The sequence below is a fragment of the Canis lupus genome, chromosome 11 (genome assembly GCF_003254725.2).
Source record: "Canis lupus dingo isolate Sandy chromosome 11, ASM325472v2, whole genome shotgun sequence".
Taxonomy (NCBI): Eukaryota; Metazoa; Chordata; class Mammalia; order Carnivora; family Canidae; genus Canis; species Canis lupus.
In genome coordinates, this window is record NC_064253.1 from 38,498,657 (window position 1) to 38,520,557 (window position 21,901).

At 36.5% G+C, this 21,901-nt stretch overlaps 1 protein-coding gene across 5 annotated transcripts in view; it reads left to right on the forward strand.

Annotated features, from left to right (window-relative positions):
* DENND4C (DENN domain containing 4C) overlaps positions 1-21,901 on the forward strand; it is a 126,917-nt gene that overhangs the window by 39,474 nt on the left and 65,542 nt on the right. For all 5 annotated transcript variants that reach the window (XM_049116164.1, XM_049116165.1, XM_049116163.1 and 2 more), the window contains exons 3-9: positions 4,696-4,948; positions 6,401-6,470; positions 8,217-8,386; positions 16,200-16,438; positions 18,919-18,985; positions 20,266-20,324; positions 21,164-21,308. In XM_049116164.1, coding sequence (XP_048972121.1) covers positions 4,696-4,948; positions 6,401-6,470; positions 8,217-8,386; positions 16,200-16,438; positions 18,919-18,985; positions 20,266-20,324; positions 21,164-21,308 — 1,003 coding nt within the window. The remainder of the gene's footprint in view (positions 1-4,695; positions 4,949-6,400; positions 6,471-8,216; positions 8,387-16,199; positions 16,439-18,918; positions 18,986-20,265; positions 20,325-21,163; positions 21,309-21,901) is intronic.

Here is a 21,901-nt window from a genome sequence, read left to right on the forward strand (position 1 = left end):
TTCATAAATGTCATTTATCATATTAAGAAAGATCCCTTCTATTTTTGATTTTATGAGAGCTTTTATCCTGAAAGTGTGTTGGATTTTTTTTTTTTTTGAGTGCCTTTTCTTTGTGAATTGAGATCACACAGGTATTTCTTTCTTTCTATTAATATGGCATATTACATTGATTTTCTTATGTTGAATCTCTTTTTTTAAAGATTTTATTTATTTATTTATTCATTCATGAGAGACACAGAGAGAGACAGGCAGAGACACAGGCAGAGGGAGAAGCAGGCTCCATGCAGGGAGCCTGACGTGGGACTCGATCCTGGGTCTCCAGGATCACGCCCTGAGCTGATGGCAGCACTAAACTGCTGAGCGGGCTGCCCTATGTTGAATCTCTTAATGTAATGACAATACCACACTGTAGAAATGATCAATTACTTAATAGCATCATCTATCCAAATTTCCCTGATTGTTCCATGAAGTTTTGTTGTTTTTATGGTTGCTGGTTTTTCTGATAATAGTTGTTCAGCTATTAAGGCAGGGAGTGTGCTGCTTCCTTTGACCACCACCTGTTTTGCTTATCACCTCCTCTACTTTTACAGTAGAGCTCTGGTGAAATGGTCCTAAGGTCCTCATTATGTTCAAATTTCCAAAGTCAGAGGATGATTTATCCTTATCTTACTAACCTGTATGCAGCATGCGTTTAACTTCTTTAATGTTGGCCACCCTGTTTAGCTCTCTGATTTTCCTTCAAGTCAATACAGTTAGGATGGTGGCCATACAGCTTTATAGGATCATTAGGGACAGGAGCCAGGCTAGAAAGGGTTGAGAAATGATTGGAATTGGATTAATAGAGGCTTTTTTTCGAAAGCTTGACTTTAAGAGAAAGAGAAGATAATTATGGAACTTGCTATTCAAGATGTGGTCTTTGAACCAGTATCGTCTGTAGAGCCTGGGAACAGTTTAGAAATTCAGAATCTTAGGCACTGCCCCAAATTTCCTGAATCAGAATCGTGTTTTAACAAAATCCCCAGAAGCAATGGTTAAGAAAAATTGGGAAGTAAGGCAATACAGAGTCACAGGCTGTTTTTTAACTTTCTTCTAGAGGATGACCTTGAACATCTTTATTTGAAGGAGAGAAAGCAATGGAAATGTAGGGTGAAAATATAGGAGTAAGGAGATATCTGATAGAATAAAATTATAAAATAGATTGAAGGGATAATGTCAATAGCACAGGTGACTGGATTAGCCTTTATTGGAAGGGGCTTTTCCTTTGAAAAGGGGTGTGGAGGTTAAAAAGAGGATAAACACAGACTATTGGTTGCAGAGGAGTAATTCAGGACATGCAGTGATTTTATGTTACTTCTTTTCATTTTCTCTATGAGGTTTTTTTTTTTTTTTTTTTTTTAAGATTTTATTTACTTATTCATGAGAGACACAGAGACAGAGAGGCAGAGACACAAGCAGAGGGAGAAGCAGGCTCCATACAGGGAGCCCGATGTAGGACTGGATCCCAGAACTCCAGGATCATGCCCTGAGCCAAAGGCAGACCCTCAACCACTGAGCCACCGAGGCATCCCTCTCTCTATGAGTTTCTTAAGAAGATAAATAATATCATAGGATGGGTATAGGGTAAAATTTTGGTAATATCCATGTCAGTTGACAGGCATCAAGCCAGGGACTTAACTTCTGTTTCAGGCTTCAATGTTCACAGTCAGCTAGTCTCTAAAGGCCATTTTTTCATATCCTCCTCCCCAAACCCCAATATATATTCATAATCGAAAGGATGTGAATCTTTCCTTGCTCAGTGGGGAGCCTGCTTCTGCTTCTCCCTCTTGCCTCTCCCCCTGCTTACACATTCTCTCTCTGTCAAATAAATAAATAAAAATCTTTAAAAACAAATAAATGTACAGTATATTATCTTATGTGTCAGATGTGCTTATTAAGATAAAAAATCACAAATTCATTACTTCTTCCTCCATTTATCAGATTCATTGATTTTCTTTTTTTTTAAATTTTTATTTATTTGATAGAGTGAGAGAGTGTGTTCACATGCATGGGAGGGGGGGGGGGAGAGAGAGAGAGGCAGAGACACAGGCAGAAGGAGAACAGGCTCCTTGGGAGCCCAATGCTGGATATTAGACCCTGGATCACAACCTGAGCTGAAGGCAGATGCTCAACCACTGAGCCATGCAGGTGCCCCTCCATTGAGATATAATTCAGATATCACAGAATTCATCCATTTCATCCATTCGTCTTTAGTAGATTCACAGATTTGTGCAGCTGTGACCACAGCTAATTTTAGAATATTTTCATCCCCCTAAAAAAGAAACCCTGTATTCATCAGCAGTCACTCTCTCATGTCCCTTTCCACTGTCTAGCCCTAGGCAACTACTAATCTACTTTTTATCTCTATAGATATGCCTGTTCTGGGCATTTTATGTAAATGGATCATGTGTGGTCTTTTTTGTCACACTTCTTTCACTTAACATGATTAAAATGCTCATCAATGTTGTACCACGTTTTAGTACTTCATTGCCTTTGTTTGTTTATTTATTTATTTAAGTACTCTCTACACACAAACTCATGAACCCAAGATCAAGAGTTGCATGCTCTTCTGATGGAGCCAGCCAGGCTTACCTAGTACTTCATTGCTTTTTATTGCTGAACAGTATTCTGTATATGGGTATGGCACATTTTATGTATCTGTTCATTAGTTGATAGACATTTGATCGTTTCTACTTTTTGGCTGTTGTGAACAATGCTGTTATATGTGTATTTGCATACCACTATTTGTGCAGATGTATGTTTTCATTTCTCTTGTTTACCTAGGAATAGAATTGCTGAATTATATAGAAACTCTCTTTAACCCTTTGAGGAACCATTGGACTGTTTCCCAAAGCAGTTGATTTTCACTGGCTTTGTATAAAGATTCTAATTTATCTGTGCTCTTACCTTACTAGCACTTGTGATTATCTGTCTTTTTGATTATAGCCCTCCAATTGTATGTGAATTGCTATCTTATTGTAGTTTTGATTTGCAGTTCCCTAATGGATAGTATGTTGAGCTTCTTCTCATGTGCTTTTGGCCATTATCTTCTTTGGACAAATGCCTATTTATACTCTTTGCCCACTTAAAAAACAATGAAAGAAGATGTCTTATTTTAAGATAATTTTAGTTTGGGTTTAAAAAAAATTTTTTTTTTATTCATGAGAGACACACACACAGATTGGAGGCAGAGACATTAGGCAGAGGGAGAAGCAGGCTCCTCGCAGGCAGCCGATATGGGACTTGATTCCCAGACCCGGGGATCACATCCTGAGCCAAAGGCAGACATCAACCACTGAGCCATCCAGGCATCCCAAGATAATTTTAGTTTTACTGAAGAGTTTTTAAGGATAATATAGACAATTCCCATATGTTCTTTGCCAGCCCTGTGTCCATTTTTAAGTTGTTTATCTTTTTATATTGATTTGTAAGAGTTCTTTACGTATTCTGGAAAGGATACTATATTTATCTAATTAGATAAATGATTGCAAATATTTTCTCACATTCCATGGGGTTGTCTTTTCACTTCGTTGATGGTATCACCTGTAGCATATAAGTTTTTTATTTTAATGAAATCCAATTTAAAATATTTTCTTTTGTCACTTGTGCTTTGGTGTCATATATAAGAAGGGTTTGTCAAACCCAAGGTCACAAGTTTTTATTCCTGTTTTTTTCTAAGAGTTTTATAGTTTCATCTCATACATTTAAGTGTTTGATATCATTTCTGGTGTTCAGTGTAAGGAAGGGATCCAGCTTCTTTTTCTTTTTTTTTTCTTCAACTTCTTTTTCTTTTGCATTTGATATCCAATTGTCCCAGAACCATTTGTTGAAAAGACACTTTTTTTCCTATTATCTTGGCACTCTTGTCAAAATTAATTGACTATAAATGTATGGGTTTAATTCTGCACTGCCTGTGCCGTTTCATTGACCTGAATGTTTTTCCTGGTGGTAGTAATACATTGTGCTGATGAGTAGATTTGTATTAAGTTTTGAAATATATTAAGTTTTGAAAAATGTGAGTCTTCCAACTTTGTTCTAGTTTTTCCAAATTGCCTCTATTGAGTTCTTTGGATCTCCATGTGAACATTAGGCTCATTTACCAATTTCTACAAAAAAATAGCGCCTAGGGATTTTGATGGGAATTGTGTTGACTCTTTAGATTTCTTTGGGAAATATTGACATCTTACCAAATATTAAGTGTTCATATTTATGACCATGGGATGTCTTTTTATTTATTAGCTCATCTCTAGTTTCTTTATGTTTTAGAGATTCAAAAGATTTTTAAAGGTGAAAATTTGACAGGAATTATGAAGGAAAATTTTGTTAAAACATCTGAATACTTGATCTAGGAATCAAGTTGAGGATGTTTATGGTGTAGCCTCTTTCTTATTTCATGTGTTTTTTGTAATAAACAATAAAAAAATCAAATTGTTTGATCTTATTTACTACTCTTCTTAAATTTACATTCCAGCTGTTGAAAAATAGTAGTTAAGAGATCTATAATTCTGAAAGAAATAATCTTACTTTTGGTTTGCAATTAAATTTTGAGAAACTGTAGAGGATCCTCTCCCCATTTGTTTGTTTTCAAGAGGAAAACCAGCATTAACTTGAAATGTATTTCTTATCTGCCTATCTATTTCTCCCCTCCCTGCCTTGCAGAGTTTTATATGAAGGGAAAGAAAGGCTTATTCCAGGATGTGAAGTGATCCAAGCCACACCCTATGGTCGCTGTGCCAATGTCAACAACAGTTCAACTACTTCACAAAGAATCTTTATCACTTATCGAAGGGCTCCTCTAATTCGACCCCAGAATTCTTTGGCTGTAACTGATATCTGTGTTATTGTAACCAGTAAAGGAGAAACCCCTCCTCATACTTTCTGCAAAGTTGACAAAAATTTAAATTGTGGAATGGTAAGAATACAGTTGTTTCATTTTCAGTTTTATATGTACTGTCCTCCACTCCCTAAAAAAGTATAATTTTTGGACTCCTGTTTATTATTGGGTGTATAATTTACTGTTTATATTTTCATGGTTGTTTATATTATTTTTACCTCTGTAACTTTTATGATTCGTAATAAATTTAAAGATTTTTAGCTATATGATTTTTAGAATAATTTCATTGAGAAAATAAGTACTTAAAGTCAGGGATTTAAAATTTTTTTTTGGTATTTGCTAATACTGCTTGTGTTACACTAAAATAGAGGTTTTTATTAGCTTTTGTATTTCACTGGTGTCTTCATGGACAACTGTAGGGAGACTAGATAGGGAACTCCCTTTATATTTATTTATTTATTTTAATTATTGTAGTTTTACATACTTGTTTTTTTTTTTTAAGTGGTTGTCACACCCAACATGGGGTTTTGAACTCAGAACACCAAGATCAAGAGTCACATGCTCTACCAAGCATGCCAGGCACCCCACCTCTTGCATACTTATTTTTAAAGGGGCTCTAATGAACAAGAGCATTGAACATATACATTTGATTTATAGTTTTATGAGACTAAGGTTTACTATTGGGTCAGATTTATTTTGAAAAATATCTTTAGATAGAAGTATTATTAGCTTTAATGAGATATAGGCAAAGATGACTGATTACTATGCCCATGGCCATTAGTCAAGACAGCTTGCCTCTGGAGGCAATGACTTCATGGTACCTTAGTTCTCTTCGTAGTATCTAGTTTGGGCCCCAGGGGCCACTCATGTTAGTGCTGTTTCTTTCAAAGTGTCTGGTTACAGCATTCTAAACTTTTGAAACTGTTTTTTATCAGTTTAATTTTTTTTAATTTTTTATTTATTTATGATAGTCACACACAGAGAGGGAGAGGCAGAGACATAGGCAGAGGGAGAAGCAGGCTCCATGCACCGGGAGCCCGACGTGGGATTCGATCCCGGGTCTCCAGGATCACGCCCTGGGCCAAAGGCAGGCGCTAAACCACTGCGCTATCCAGGGATCCCTATCAGTTTAATTTTTGTGGCAGTGTGTTTTTACTCCTTTTAGTGTTCTGAACTTCATGTTTTGCTATATTATAGTCTAGAGTCTTTTTTTTTTTTAAAGATTTATTCATTTTAGAGAGAGAATATGCACACATGGGGCAAGGGCAGAGGGAGAGGGAAAGAGAATCTCAAGCAGACTCCCCACTGAGCTAACAGCCGAACATGGGGCTTGATCCCAGGACCCTGAGATGCCTGAGCTGAAACCAAGAGTTGGGCACTCAACCAACTAAGCCACCCAGGCGCCCCTGTAATCTCTGATAAATATGTTTTAAATAGATTTCACTGAATAATCAGAATCTTTAGGAGATATTCAACAAAATCAATTTATTTTTACTCTGGTCTTTTTTAAACATAATTTATATTTTACAGTGGGGTTCCAGTGTATTTCTGTGTTATAAGAAGTCTGTGCCTGCTTCTAATGCAATAGCATATAAAGCTGGTGAGTAAATTAAAAAAAATTATTACTGTAGTCATTGTTGTATATTAATATTTGGTTAGTTTCTATAGTGTAGTGGTCATAGTGTTCACCTAACATTATAGAGGAGACGATATATGCTCTCTTATGTAGTTTAGGGGGTTGATCTATATAATTTTAGCATGTAAAGGTATAAATTTTCTTAAATACATTATATACTGCAAGATATATTAATATTACACCCTCTCCCTGAAACATGTTGTTAAATAGAAATTTTCATTCCAGGTAAGCATTTGTGAAATGAACATTCAAGCATTTAGTATACACTAATAGATTTAACTATTCAATGGAAAACTGCTTACTCTCTCTGACCTTTTTATTTTGGCAATCAGAAAGGTGTCAAACTGCATCTTTACTTCTTATATTTCCTTCTCTTATCTCTGTGTGTCTGATTTGAAACCTCATGTTACTTGCCATGAAAGGTGGACTTGCTTCCTTTCTCCTTTGTTGCAAAGAATCAGCTATATGGAGGAGAGGAGGGCCTGAGAAACTTTTCTGCCATGAAGTGTTTGAGAAATCTATCGCCACATTCTTACTGCACAGTAAAGTGTCAAGGGCTGTAAAGATTTAAGTGTGACCTCTTCATCCCACTGGTATGGTGGGATAAAAACTGAAAATACAGGTATGCTCCAGTTGTAAATAGAAGAGATACTGGAATACTTCCTTGTGAAAAGAAGCAGTGTCAGTTACTTTTTGATCATGCACAATTTTTGGAATAAAGTTTTGCTTCAGGGAAGTCAGGCACATCCATATCTGAAAAATCTTTATTATCTTCTTAAAGACATTCATACTAATAAATCAGACCATTTAATTTGTAATATAAAAATAAAGGCAGCAACTAATAATTACAAATTTCAGTATCATTTTAATATGTGATACTGTTAATATTGCTATAATGTGACGATTGTAATTTCCTAAGTTGTATGTATGTCTATGTGTGGAGAAAGTGTCACTTTAAAAAAGAAACACTAATAGAAACAAGCTTTGTGAAAGTATTCAGGTGTTTGAGAAAAGACATGTTTTAGAATATAGAGTTTTACACATTGAATTTTGACTCAGAATTCTACTGACTTTCACTTTTTAGAGGTGGTCTGCATATTAGAGACATCAGAGGCTAATGCACTGATGCTTTGTAGCTACTTTACTCTGAAGGGGCTTTGTTATACTTGCCAGAAGCTCCCCTGCTCTTGCATCATTGGTCTCACATACTCTGTACTCAGTCAGAGGATTTTGGTCTCATTTGCTTTTCATGCTGAATGCTTTTTATACTGCTGGTCTCTCAAGAGTGAGTTTAAGGGCTCTGATCATTTCTGTTGCCTTAGCATTATTATATAACACCCCTCCCCTGAATTTTTTACTGAAATACTTGGTAAATTTTCCTGTTTGTTCCTTACCACTTTCTATAAGATGTTGTGGTATGTAGAAGAAAATATATTAAGATTGGTGACCCTGTTGAATAGAGTTTTGACTTGTATACTTAGTACATTTTAATGTTACAATGAACTGTAAATTCACAAGTAAAAAATAAGGGGTAAACTGGTTATTTTATTTAAATTTCTGATATGGCAAGAGAAAAATTTATGTTGAAATTTCACACATAAATATTTTAATGAAATTTGCTACTAAAATATCCCGATAATGTGTATCACATATAATTTATGGGAACATAACTATTCAAAAAAATTTATTATTGTCTCCTTTCTCCAAAAGGTTTAATTTTTAGATATCCAGAAGAAGATTATGAGTCATTTCCACTCTCAGAATCTGTACCTCTCTTCTGCCTTCCCATGGGAGCTACTATTGAATGTTGGGATCCTCAAACCAAATACCCACTTCCAGTTTTTTCAACTTTTGTCCTGACAGCTTCTTCTGCTGAAAAGGTATATTTTTCCTCTTTTATTAAACCTATATTGTCCATATTTTTATCCCATAAAATAATTAACATGATGTAAGTTTATTTGAATGTTAAGATTAAAAAAAAAAGAATGTTAGGATTATTTGGTCACAATATATTTTAGGTTAAATTTACACTATAGTGCCCAAGGTGAGATGCCATGAAAATTAGTATCAGGATGCAGATATCTCTGGAGCTTCTAAGAAGCAAATAAAAAGTCTTTCTAGAAAGATACCCTCAAAACCCAAGCCTAAAAAAAAAACCAAAACATAACAAAAAAAAAAACCAAGCCTCAAGATGAGATTATAATAGAAGTTAGAAGACATAGATACCATAGGAAGAATCAACAAGATACAACACGAAGCTGAATTAGACCCTGCACATACTGAATTGATACAATGATGATGTGAAAGATATAAATTAAATATATAATTGAAATGATTTAAGACTTCAAAACATTAGGGAAGAACACTTTATTTTTATTTTATTTTATTTTTTTTAATTTTTTTTTTTTTTTAATTTATTTATGATAGTCACAGAGAGAGAGAGAGAGAGAGGCAGAGACACAGGCAGAGGGAGAAGCAGGCTCCATGCACCGGGAGCCTGATGTGGGATTCGATCCCGGGTCTCCAGGATCGCGCCCTGGGCCAAAGGCAGGCGCCAAACCGCTGCGCCACCCAGGGATCCCAACACTTTATTTTATGAAATGAGTAGACCAAATGGGAAGAGAATCAGACGTCTAGAAATGAAAAATATGGTCCTCAAAATTAAAGAGTCACTGAATAGTTTGAACAGCAGATAAGACATACATGCCAGGAAAATCAATTAAGTGTGGGATAAGTTACCTCAAATGTAGCACAGAAAAACATCTAAAAAGAGTTTATAAATGTAGAGGATAGAATCAATATATACATATATTTTTTAAGACTTTGTTTATTTATTCATGTGAAACAGAGAGAGGCAGAGACACAGGCAGAGGGAGAAGCAGGTTCCATGCAGGAAGCCCGATGCGGGACTCCATCCGGGGACCCCAGAACCATGCCCTGGGCTAAAGTCAGGCGCCAAACCACTGAGCCACCTAGGGGAGGACCAGTGGATATTTAATGAATTCCAGAAGGAGAGATTAGAAAGGGAGTGGCAGCATTTTAAGAGCTATTAGTTGGTTTTTTTCCAGGGTTGATGAAAAATTGAGTCTTTAGATTAAAGATACACTTTGAACCTTCAGCAGAAAGGTTTATATTATAGTGAAACCATGGACCTCCAAAGACAAAAAGCAACCAGAAGGAAAAGACATACTTGTTTTTAAAGGGATGAGTATTAGGTTGTTGGCTAATTTTTCAGTGACAAGAGTGAGGATCAGAAGACAAATAATATACTAAAATGGAGGGAGTAAGCAAAGATCATTTTAACAATGTATAGAAAGTACTAGCTAGACTTTGCTTGCAGAAGACAGCAGAGTAGGAGGATGCAGGACTTACCTCGTCCCATGGGTACATGTAGGTAACACTCACATCACTGTAAAAAACCCAGAAAACAACCTGAAGATGGGAAGAACAAACTCCACAACTAAATGTAGAGAAGAAGCCACATGAAAGAGGATATGAAGGGCGAAGAAGTGGTTGGGAGCTAAAGGAACCTGCCTGGAATGTCTGTAGAAGGGAGGGACATCACCAAGTCAGAGAGGGGAGAGAAACAGACCCTCACACTGAAGACCCTGTATGGGTAAGGTGAATCCCCAAATATCTGGCTTTGAAAACCAGAGGGGCTGAATTTCATGAGTTCTTAGAACCAGTGGGACTTAAAGCCTGGAACTTAAAAATCTGTGGGCTAGGTTCTAGGATAGCAGAGTGAGTGATAGGAAACTGAGTCTCCACTCTTAAAGAGCTAGCACAACAAACATTCCACAGATATACAGCACAGAAGCAGCAGTTCAAAAAGTCCCTGGGGCATAGAGAAGGGAGAATTATTTACTCCGATCAGAGTGTATCTGGAGGGGTAGGGTTTTCTGAAGGACTTCTCCAGAACAAATGGCAAAGCTGCTGTTTCCCTTCCCCCACCTCCCAGCATAAACGATATGGCCACCTGTGGGAACTATTCACTATCTAAGTTGATGACACTGCATCCTGCCCCTCTGGCCAGGCCTGCCTTGGGTCCAGGTCCTGAATCCCCTATCCCAGAAGACCTGCACAAACCTTGCCAGTACCAAGTGTACTTTCTGGGGCCTTGGTCTTGGTGGCAGTGGCTAGTCATGCTACCAGGAGAATGCATACACCTTGTTAAAACTGATCACCCCCCTGGCATGCACTTTGCAGGTGAGCTCCAGCTGTCTTTGGTCTTGGCAACACCTGCACACTCCCTGTGGAAGAGGACCAGCACAAAACTAATGGGCACTGTGTATACCACCACCCCTCCCCTGCTGACATGCGCTTTGCCATCACTATGGTTGGTCTTGGCAGTGGAGGCATGTTCCCTGTGGGAGAGGACTAGAATGCACCTTGTTAAAACGTTGTGGTCCACCCACTACTTTCAAGAGAGAGATTAGGTGACTTTCCTAACTCATAGAAATAGACAAAATGAGGGAATAGGAATATGCCCACATGAAAAAATAGGACAAAACTACAGCAAGAGACCTAGGTGAAACAGATAAGTAATATGCCTGATAGAGAATTTGACATAGTGATCCTAAAGAAACTTATTGGACTTGAGAAAAGAGTGAAGGACATCAATGTGGCTATTTATAAAGAAAAAGAATCCCTCGGAGATAAAGAACACAATAATTGAAATTAAAATATACTAGGTAAAATAAATAGCAGATTAGAAGAAGGAACAGTGAAACAGTGACCCGGAGGACAGAGTAATGAAAAGTAATCAAGCTGAGCAAGTGAGAGAAAAAAATTATGCAAAATGAGAATAGACTTGGGGAATTCAGTGACTCCAAAAGCATAATAATATTCTCATTATAGGGATACCAGAAGAAGAGAGAGAAAAGAGGGCAGAAAATTTATTTGAAGAAATAATAGCTGAAAACTTCCCAAATCTGGGGGAGGAAACAGAAATCCAGATCTAGGAAGTGCAGAGAAGTCCCAACACAATCACTCCATGGAGGTCCGTACTAAGACACATAACAATTAAAAATGGCAAAAAGGGGATCCCTGGGTGGCGCAGCGGTTTGGTGCCTGCCTTTGGCCCAGGGCGCGATCCTGGAGACCCGGGATCGAATCCCACGTCAGGCTCCCGGTGCATGGAGCCTGCTTCTTCTCCCTTTGCCTATGTTTCTGCCTCTCTCTCTGTGTGTGTGACTATCATAAATAAATTAAAAAAATTTAAAAAAAGAATGGCAAAAAGTAGTGATAAAGAGAGAATTTTAAAAGCAGCAAGAGAAAAGACAGTTACGTAAAAGGGAAGCCCCATGGGCTCTCAGCAGATTTTTCAGTAGAAACTTTGCAGGCCAGAAGGCTGTGGCATGATATATTCAAAGTGCTGAATGGGAAAAATCTATAACCATGAATACTCTATCTAGCTATCATTCAGGCTATCATTCAGAATAGGAGACAGAGAGTTTCCCAAACAAGTTAAAGGAGTTCGTGACCAGTGAACCAACTCTACAAGAAATGTTTTTTTTTTTTTTAATTTTTATTTATTTATGATAAGCACACAGTGAGAGAGAGAGAGGCAGAGACATAGGCAGAGGGAGAAGCAGGCTCCATGCACCGGGAGCCCGATGTGGGATTCGATCCCGGGTCTCCAGGATCGCGCCCTGGGCCAAAGGCAGGCGCCAAACCGCTGCGCCACCCAGGGATCGCCTACAAGAAATGTTAAATGGTACTCATTGAGTGGAAAGGAGAGGACATAAGTACAAGTAAGAAAAGTAGGAAGCATAAAAATGGTAAACGTATCTGAAAATCAATCAAGGGACTCAAAATAAAAGGATATAAGGTATGACATCACAGTCCTGAAACATGGGGAGGAGAGCAATAAAGAATGAGTTCAAAGTTAAGTGACCATCAACTTAATAGAGACTGCTATATGTACAAGATGTTGTATACAAACCTAATGGTACCTACAAATCATAATCCAGTAATAGATATGCAAACATAAAGAGAAAAGGAATCCAATTTAGCATAAAAGAAGAGAGCAAGGGAAGAAAGGAACAGAGGAACTACAAAAATAATCACAAAACAAGTAACAAGATGGCAATAAATACATACCTATTTATGTAATCCAAATAATGACTTTGAGGGCACCTGAGTGGCTCAGTTGATAAGCGGCTGCCTTAGGCTCAGGTCATGATCCCAGCGTCCTTGGATTGAGCCCCATATCAGGCTTCCTGCTTGATGGGGGAGCCTGCTTCTCCCTCTCCTCTGTTGCTTCCCCTGCTTGTGCTTGCCCTTTCTCTCTCTCTGTTGAATACATAAATAAAATCTTTAAAAAAATTTACTTTGAATGTAAATGGACTAAATGCTCCAATGAAAGGAAAAGGTGTGACAGAATGGATAAAAAAACAAGACCCATTTATATGCTGCCAATAAAAGACTCATTTCAGGCCTGAAGACACCTGCAGATTGAAAATGAAGGAGTGGAGAAGCATTTATCATGCAAATGGATGTCAAAGAAATCAGAAGTAGCAATTTTTTTTGTTGGATAAAACAGACTTTAAAGCAAAGATTGTAATGAGACAAGGGAGGACTCCCCCCCCCCCCATATGTGTGTGTGTGTGTGTGTGTGTGTGTGTTTTTTTTAGAAGGAGAGAGAGAATCTTAATCAAGTTCCATGCCTAGGGCAGAGCCAGGTCTCACAACCTTGAGATCATGACCTGGGCCAAAATTAAGAGTAGGATGCTTAACTGAGCCACCCAGGCACTCCAGAGAAGGACACTATTAAAGGGACAATCCAAAAAGAAGATATAACAATTGTAAATATTTATGCACCCAGCCTAAGAACACCCTGAATAGATCACATATCAGGCCACAAAACAAGTCTCAACAAATTCCAAAAGATTGAGGTCACACCGTGCATCTTTTCTGATCACAATGCAGTGAAACTAGAAATCAACCACAAGAAAAAAACCTGGAAAGAGCACAAATACATGGAGGTCAAATAATATGCTACTAAACCATGAATGGGTCAAACAAGTAATCAAAGAAAAAATCAGAAAATACACGGAAACAAATAAAAATTAAAACATAATGCTCCAGAATCTTTGGGATGCCACAAAAGTGGTTCTAAGAGGGAAGTTTAAATAGCAATACAGACCTACCTCAAGAGGCAAGAAAAATCTCAAGCAACCGAACCATATGCCTAAAGGAGCTCAAAAAAGAACAAACAAAACTCAAACCAGCAGAAGGAAATAATACAGACTAGAGCAGAAATAAGTGATACAGAAATGGAAAAAAAAAAAAAAAAAAAACCCCCAAACAGTAATATATATCAATGAAACCAGAAGCTGGTACTTTGTGTGTGTGTGTGTGTGTGTGTGTGTGTGTGTGTGTGTTTTTAGACGCTGGTACTTTGAAAAGATCACTGAAATCGATAAATCTTTAGCTAGATTCATTTAAAAAAAAAAAAGAGGACTGAAATAAAATTAGAAATGAAAGAGGAGAAATAAGACCTGACATCATAGAAATACAAAGAATTGTAAGGGAATATTATGAAAAATTATATGCCAAGGGACTTGTCAACCTAGAAAAACCTGGATAACCTTATTCACTCTATGCTAGTGTTTCTCTTGTACAAACAAACTCAAATCTTATACTGGAATTCTATCGATCAAAGTAAATTTAATAACTCTTAAGTGTTTAAAGATCTTAAAATTTTCATTTATATTTATTGCTTTCAATGAGAGAAGTATAAATAATATCTATATTATATATATATAGGTTACCAGAGGGGAGATGGGTAGAAGAATGGGTGAAATAGGTAAAGTGAATTAAGAGTATGCTTATCTTGATAAACAACTCTTGATAAGAGTAGTATATGGAATTACTGAATCACTGTATTATATACTTGAAATTAACACTGTATGTTAACTATATTGGAATTAACATTTTTTTTTTTAAGTACTGACCATAAAAGAAAAGATGAATAATAGGACCTCACTGAAATAAAAAAAATCTGTTTATTCAAAGATACCAGGGGTGCCTGGGTGGGTCAGTCAGAAGCATCTGATTTTGGCTCAGGTCATGATCTCAAGGTCCTCCAGTCTACTTGTCCTTCTGCCCCTACCCCCACTGCCCACCCTCTATTCGTGCACACACTCTCACTTTCTCTCATTCTCTCAAATAAGTTAATAAAATCCTTTAAAAAAAAAAAAAAGATACCCTTAAGGTGAAAAAAGCAGGCCACAGGATGAGAGGAAATAATGCAGTGTGTGTGTGTGTGACTTGAATCCATAGTATATAAGAATTTATACATTATTAGCAGGGGAAAGAAACAACTCTGTGGCCCAGGACTTACACTCTTATCCCAAGGGAAAAGATTGTATATATTTTCCAAAAGACATGTATATGTCTTATTTGTAATAGTCAGTAACTGAAAACATGTATAAAGCAATAGTAATGACATAAATAATAATTCAAAATAAGAAAGAGATGGTGAAACAATATTAGGAAATAAAAAGTAAATAAAACTATGAATGTAGTAGAAATTTCAAAATTAAAAGCTCTCAGGAAATTTGATAAAATAGTTTATTGGAAAGTATAACTAACCAATGCTGACTCTTATGGATCAAACAAAACACATCTGTGGCCTCATTCTATAGGGCATAGTTATAAAACCACTGTATTAATGATAATGAAGATTAAGTATCTAGCATAATGTCTGGAACATAAGCAAAGTATGCACTGAATGAAGGCCAATGCTGTATTAATTAGGTTGCTTACAACTAAGGTAAGTCTTTAGCTAATAAGTATTTATATTTCTCTCATTGAAAGCAATAAATATAAATGAAAATTTTAAGATCTTTAAACACTTAAGAGTTATTAAATTTACTTTGATCGATAGAGAATAATGTTTCATTGAGATGCTTTTGTCATATTAAAATCTCTTGAGATCATAGAAAGTGTTATATTTGTAAAGACAAAGGTTAATGTGATACACACTGTATGTGATAAGTGTATGTATATATATATAATTATGTATACATATGTATGTATATTTATATATATAGTGACCAAGTAGTTATAATATTTTTAAAAGGTATCACTATCTGTTTCCAGAACTTTTCCATTACCTTAGACAGAAACTTCCCCCACCCCTATGCCTGGTTCCTGGTAATCTCTATTCTACTTTCTACAAATTTGCCTATTTTAGGTAGCTCATATAAGTGGAATCCTATAAATATTTGTCCTTTTGTGTCTGGCTTATTTCACTTAGTATAGTGTTTTCCAAGGTTCATTCATGTTGCAGTGTCTATCAGAATTTCACTCCTTTTTGAGGATGAATAACATTCCATGGCATTATATACCACGTTTTTTGTTTGTCCACTCATCTATTGATGGATATTGGGGTTGTTTCCACTATTTGTCTATTGTGAATAATGCTGCTTTGAACACTGGTGTACAAGTATCTGTTTGAGTCCCTAATTTCAATTCTTTGGGGTCTAATTAGTAGAATTGCTGGATTCTATAGTAATTCTTTTTAAAATTTTAAAGACGCCACCAAACTTTTCCACAGAAGCTGTACCATTTTATATTCCCACCAGCAGTGTTTGAGATTTTTCTAATCACCTTATTCACTCTATGCTAGTGTTTCTCTTGTACAAACAAACTCAAATCTTATACTGGAATTCTGTTGCTTTGTAGGTATATGGAGCTGCCATCCAGTTTTATGAACCTTACTCTCGGGAACTTCTGACAGAGAAACAGCTTATGCATCTGGGCCTGGTGACCCCTGTGGAGAGAAAAGTGGTCTCCAGATCCATCAATTCAAACAAATGCATTTGTTTACTCTCACACTGGCCTTTTTTTGAAGCTTTCAGAAAATTTCTCATGTTTATCTACAAACTTTCTGTGTCTGGACCACATCCTCTTCCCATTGAAAAGTAGGTATAATGATGAGAAAGATGTCTGGTGGGAAAACTGGTTTTGTATGTACACATTTAATTGTTTGCTTAAGTTTAAGGAGAAAAGTTCAAAGGGAAGAAGGGTCACAGTCATCTTTTTACTTGTCCCCTTTTTCACCTGAACTAGTGATTTTAAAATTGAGGAGTGGTGGTTGGGATGAATAACTTTTTTGAGAACTCAACTGAAGGGACTCTATATAGTGCACTGTATGTGTTTTTCCTATTCATTCTCTAATAACCAAGAGAAAAAAAGCTATGGACACATGTAGACCTAAATAATACACATGGCCATTCCGGGGTCTAACTATAAAGCATCTTAGCTGAGGTAGAAATTAATAAGGGTAAGTTAATTGATGCTAAAAGTGAGGTTTTGGTTTTAGCATCGAGGGATTCTAATTTTCCACTCTATTTTTAAGTCCTTTTGTTATGGAAATCTTTTGTAAGCAGGAAAAATATATGTGGAGCTGCTTTTATTTTTTTGAGGGTTTTTTTTCTTTTTTGTTTTCTAAGGTTTTATTTATTTATTTGAGAGAGAGAACACAGCGAGGGCAGGGTTGGGGGGAGAGGTAGAGGGAGAGGGACAAGTAGACTTTTTTCCTAAGCAGGGAGCTCAAGGCTGCCAGGACTCCAGGATCATGACCTGACCTGAAGGCAGCCGCTTAATCCACTGAGAATTCAGGCACCCCTCCCCCTTTTAAAGTTTAAATTCAGTTAATTAACATTTAGTGTATTAGTTTGAGAAGTAGAGGTCAGTGATTCATCAGTCCTTTTTAACACCCAGTGCTCATCACATCATGTGCCCTCCTTAATGCCCATCACGCAATTACTCCATCCCCCAACCCCCTCCCCTCCAGCGACCCTCAGTTTGTTTCCTATGATTAAGAGTCTCATGGTTTGTCTGCCTGTATGATTTTGTCGTTTTATTTTTTCCTCCCTTCCCCCATGATCCTCTGTTTTAAGAAGCTGCTGTCTTTTAAAAACCACATCTTGGGGCACCTCACTGGCTCAGTTGGTGGAGCATCCAACTCTTGATCTCAGGATCATGGGTTCAAGCCCCTACGTTGGATGTTGAGATTACTTAAAAACACTCTCACACACACATCTTTTCTGACTCTGGAGGCACACTGACTTTTGTTTATTATAGTTAATGACTTATTTATCCTCTTAACAAACCAATAGGTGTCAGAGCTTTATGGAAATATAGTTTGCATGAGATAAATTTTTCATACAATTTCTGAGATTTCACATTATAACAGAAAGAATATCAGCAAAGCATAATAATTAGTGGAAAAGTAGGGGAATTATTTAACTTTTGTGATGTACTCTTGAGATGCCAAACTAAGAGTTCATAGTCTAAATTTAACTTTGGCTTTCAGATGAACTTAAAATTGTTTGAAATAAAGCTTAATGTTAGGGACAAGTGAGTAGCCTTTTGAAAAATTAATGTTCTATGAATAGTTTGAGGTATTAAATCAGTATATGCAATTAATGTTTTTCTCAGATGAATAAAATTTGCATGTTAGTGGTTCCTAAGAGCTCAAAGCTTTGGAGAGACATAAGAAGCATTATTTATAAGTAGAGAAATAGAGAAGGTAAGTGGTTTGCCCAAAGTTATAGTGAAAGAACTATATATATATATATATATATATATTTTTTTTTTTTTTTAGTTTATTTATGATAGTCACACAGAGATAGAGAGAGAGGCAGAGACAGGCAGAGGGAGAAGCAGGCGCCATGCACCGGGAGCCCGACATGGGATTCGATCCTGGGTCTCCAGGATCGCGCCCTGGGCCAAAGGCAGGCACTAAACCGCTGCGCCACCCAGGGATCCCGTGAAAGAACTATATTGATTAAATTAATATTGATTAATTATTAGGATTAAAATCAGTAATAGTTTTAATTTATTGTATTGCAGTTAGTTGTTCCCCATACCGGCACTGGTAACCAGACAATAAAAATTAGCTTCTTTTATTTTTATTTATTTTTATTTATTTATTTATTTTTTAATTTTTATTTATTTATGATAGTCATACAGAGAGAGAGTGAGGCAGAGACATAGGCAGAGGGAGAAGCAGGCTCCATGCACCGGGAGCCTGACGTGGGATTCGATCCCGGGTCTTCAGGATCGCGCCCTGGGCCAAAGGCAGGTGCCAAACCGCTGCGCCACCCAGGGATCCCAATTAGCTTCTTTTATGAAGATTATATATGTGTTATTCTTATTTTCCTGGCAACATTAGGGTATATTAATATGGACTTTTAATCAGGAAATAGAGTGTGCATTTCAGAAGTTTAGTGGGATGAATATATTTGTTTATACACTAAGTATATTTATTTAGCATAAGTTTTAGGTAAGTGGTTTTGTCAGACCTGGAATGATATATATAATATTTAAAACTTGTTAAAATCTATGATGCATTTTAGAAAAGTAATTATGATCTATATTTCAATTTTATTTGCAGGCATATTTCACACTTCATGCAAAACATCCCTTTTCCTTCACCACAAAGACCAAGAATCCTTGTACAGGTAATCAAAAGCAAATATATTTGAGGGAAGCTCTGCAAATGTTCATTCTAGTCATTGCAGAGTAGATTTATGGCCCTTTGAGTTTGAAGTGGAGCAGTATGTGTTCATAAAGTCCTTGAATTTTTTGTATTTTATATTTTGAGTGTGAAGAATTGGAATAATTACAACCTTTGATTCATGACATTATCATTATTGGTCTGTGTATGGCATTTATATAGCTGGTTTTAATAATGTATAACCCAGAATTATGTTTTAAGCATATTTTTAAATCTGAGCAACTAATAAATATTAAATATTAAATGATTTGTGGTTGGAGGGAAGAGGTGAAATAGTCTCTGATAGTGGTCTTCAAACTTTCTATGTTAAAGCAACAGCTTCTTTATTTCTGATCAGTGGCAAGCCTGTACGAGTTTACAGCTTGTGAAATGTGCCTTACCATGTGATCAGTGTAGACATGAACATATCTGTACCTGTCCAAAGACACGAGCCCTCTGATCACGTACTTGGGTGTGAGAGCAGTGTCATATTGCCCTAAAGGTTTCTGAATGGCTTTCTTCATTTGTATATGATCTTTTCCTAGGCCAGTAACAGTTTGCAGACTGGTACTTTGAGTAGTGCTGATCTCTAGAGGCAAGCTATTTTAAAATTTTTTTCTAAGATGTTATCAACATTAGTGTGATATGGTGGCATTAAGTCAAGTATTGTTAATCTTGAATGTACTTCTGTTCAACCAGTATGTTCTTCAGCAAGTGTTAATAACTGTATTTTTTTTTTTAATTTTTATTTATTTATGATAGTCACAGAGAGAGAGAGAGAGAGGCAGAGACACAGGCAGAGGGAGAAGCAGGCTCCATGCACCGGGAGCCTGACGTGGGATTCGATCCCGGGTCTCCAGGATCGTGCCCTGGGCCAAAGGCAGGCGCTAAACCACTGCGCCACCCAGGGATCCCAGCAAGTGTTAATATATAGTAATCAGTTGCTAAATGCTTGCCAGTCTATAGAGTAAATAAACTTGAAGCTTTTAAAAAACAATTATTTCATAATTTAAAAATAACTGTATTTTAAATAATTAACTGAATTAGAATTCAGTTGAATTAACCATTTAATTTGAAAGAGCTAATACAATACCTCTGAGTAAATACAGCTATTGTTTTATACCTTAGTACATTTCTAAAACTGTGTTAGTCTTTGTATTATTTTCTGTATCATCCTTGATATAGACCTAAATATTTAGGTTTCAAGATTGGCTTGATTAATTCATCTTTCTTTTTTTTTTAAAGCTTTCAGTCCATGATGCATTAATATTATCACAGCCAGTTTCTACGCCTTTACCACTAAGGTTAGTAATAGTATCTAAAATGATATATTCATTCACTTGGAGCAGAAGCTTTAAAATATTTTAAGGGTTAGGATAATAAAATTAAGTGTCATCTTTTACATAGGATAGTCTTAATGTTTCTATTTTGATAGCTGAATGGATGGTGGGCTGTCCGTTTAAAAAATGGAACATTTAAGAGTGTTGCAAGGTGGATATAGGAAATAACTCCCTCTTCCTTTTCTCTCCCCTCCTATCTGGTTTCTCAGCTAAATATTCAAGTGAACTGATTTTAACCTCCCCAGATATCTCAAACCTGTTAGCGTCTGTTCATCTACATCTCTAGTCCAGGATAGCCTGATCTTTCACCTAGACAACTTTGTTAGTAACTGTAATTCATCCCTTTTCTTCTTCCTTCATTTCTTTATCCATACTGCAAGCAGGTGTCCTTTTGAGAATGCAAATGTAATTGTATTGTTTCTGTTTTGACATAATCTGTACCCCTTCCTTATGCTTTAGTCACAATAAGTGTATTTCAATTTCGTAGAAACGATGGTAGCTTTTTCTTGCCTCATTGCCTCTGCATCTGTTGGCTTCTCCCTAACTTCCATTTGTTTTAGCTCAGCTCAAGTGGTGGTTTTTTGGGAAAATCTTCCCTGATAAACTCCCCTTTGTTACCAAAGGATGAGTTTGAATCATTGTTATACTCTCTCATTAAATTTGCTACTTCTCAGTGATAACTAAATCAGGACTTGAAATTACCACTGGATTCTCAGTCTGTTAATATTTAAGAAATAATTTAATAAGCAAATTTGTACATGTTTTAGTGAAATAGTTCATAATCTTTTTCTCTTTTCTTCTAGTGGAGCCAACTTTAGCACCTTGTTAATGAATCTGGGTCCTGAGAATTGTGCCACACTGCTGCTGTTTGTTTTACTTGAGAGTAAGATTCTGCTACATTCTCTTAGGCCAGCTGTGTTGACTGGAGTAGCTGAAGCTGTTGTAGCTGTAAGTACAGAATTTTCTTTATAGTACAGGATTACTGACAGAATTTTTACTATAAAGGGAAATTTGCTTCAGTGAAAGCAACTTTGAAATTACCAGAGGGCAGCCCCAGTGGCCCAGCGGTTTAGTGCCACCTTCAGCCCGGGGTGTGATCTTGGAGACCCAGGATCAAGTCCCACGTCAGGTTCCCTGCATGGAGCCTGCTTCTCTCTCTCTCTCTCTCTCTCTCTCTCTCTCTCTCTCTCTGTCATGAATAAATAAATAAAATCTTGAAAAAAAAAAAAAAGAAATTACCATGAAACGTTTAACATAAATATAATAGAGTGGCAAAGAGAAATAGTAAAGAGAAAAAGAAAAAAAGGTGATTTCTATTTGACAGAAAATTCCACTTTCTGATTTTTCATGTATTAGAGTACTTTAGAGAATCTATATGATTACACAAAACTCGTGAATGAAGTTTATTATATTAAACAAGAGGCTCTGGCCAATTTCATCTACCCTAAAATTATGCAAATGAATTACACAGTTAATTATTCCCAGTTTAACTTTTAATCATTGTAAGCCAGTAACAGGAAATCCTAAGTGATTGTGAAATA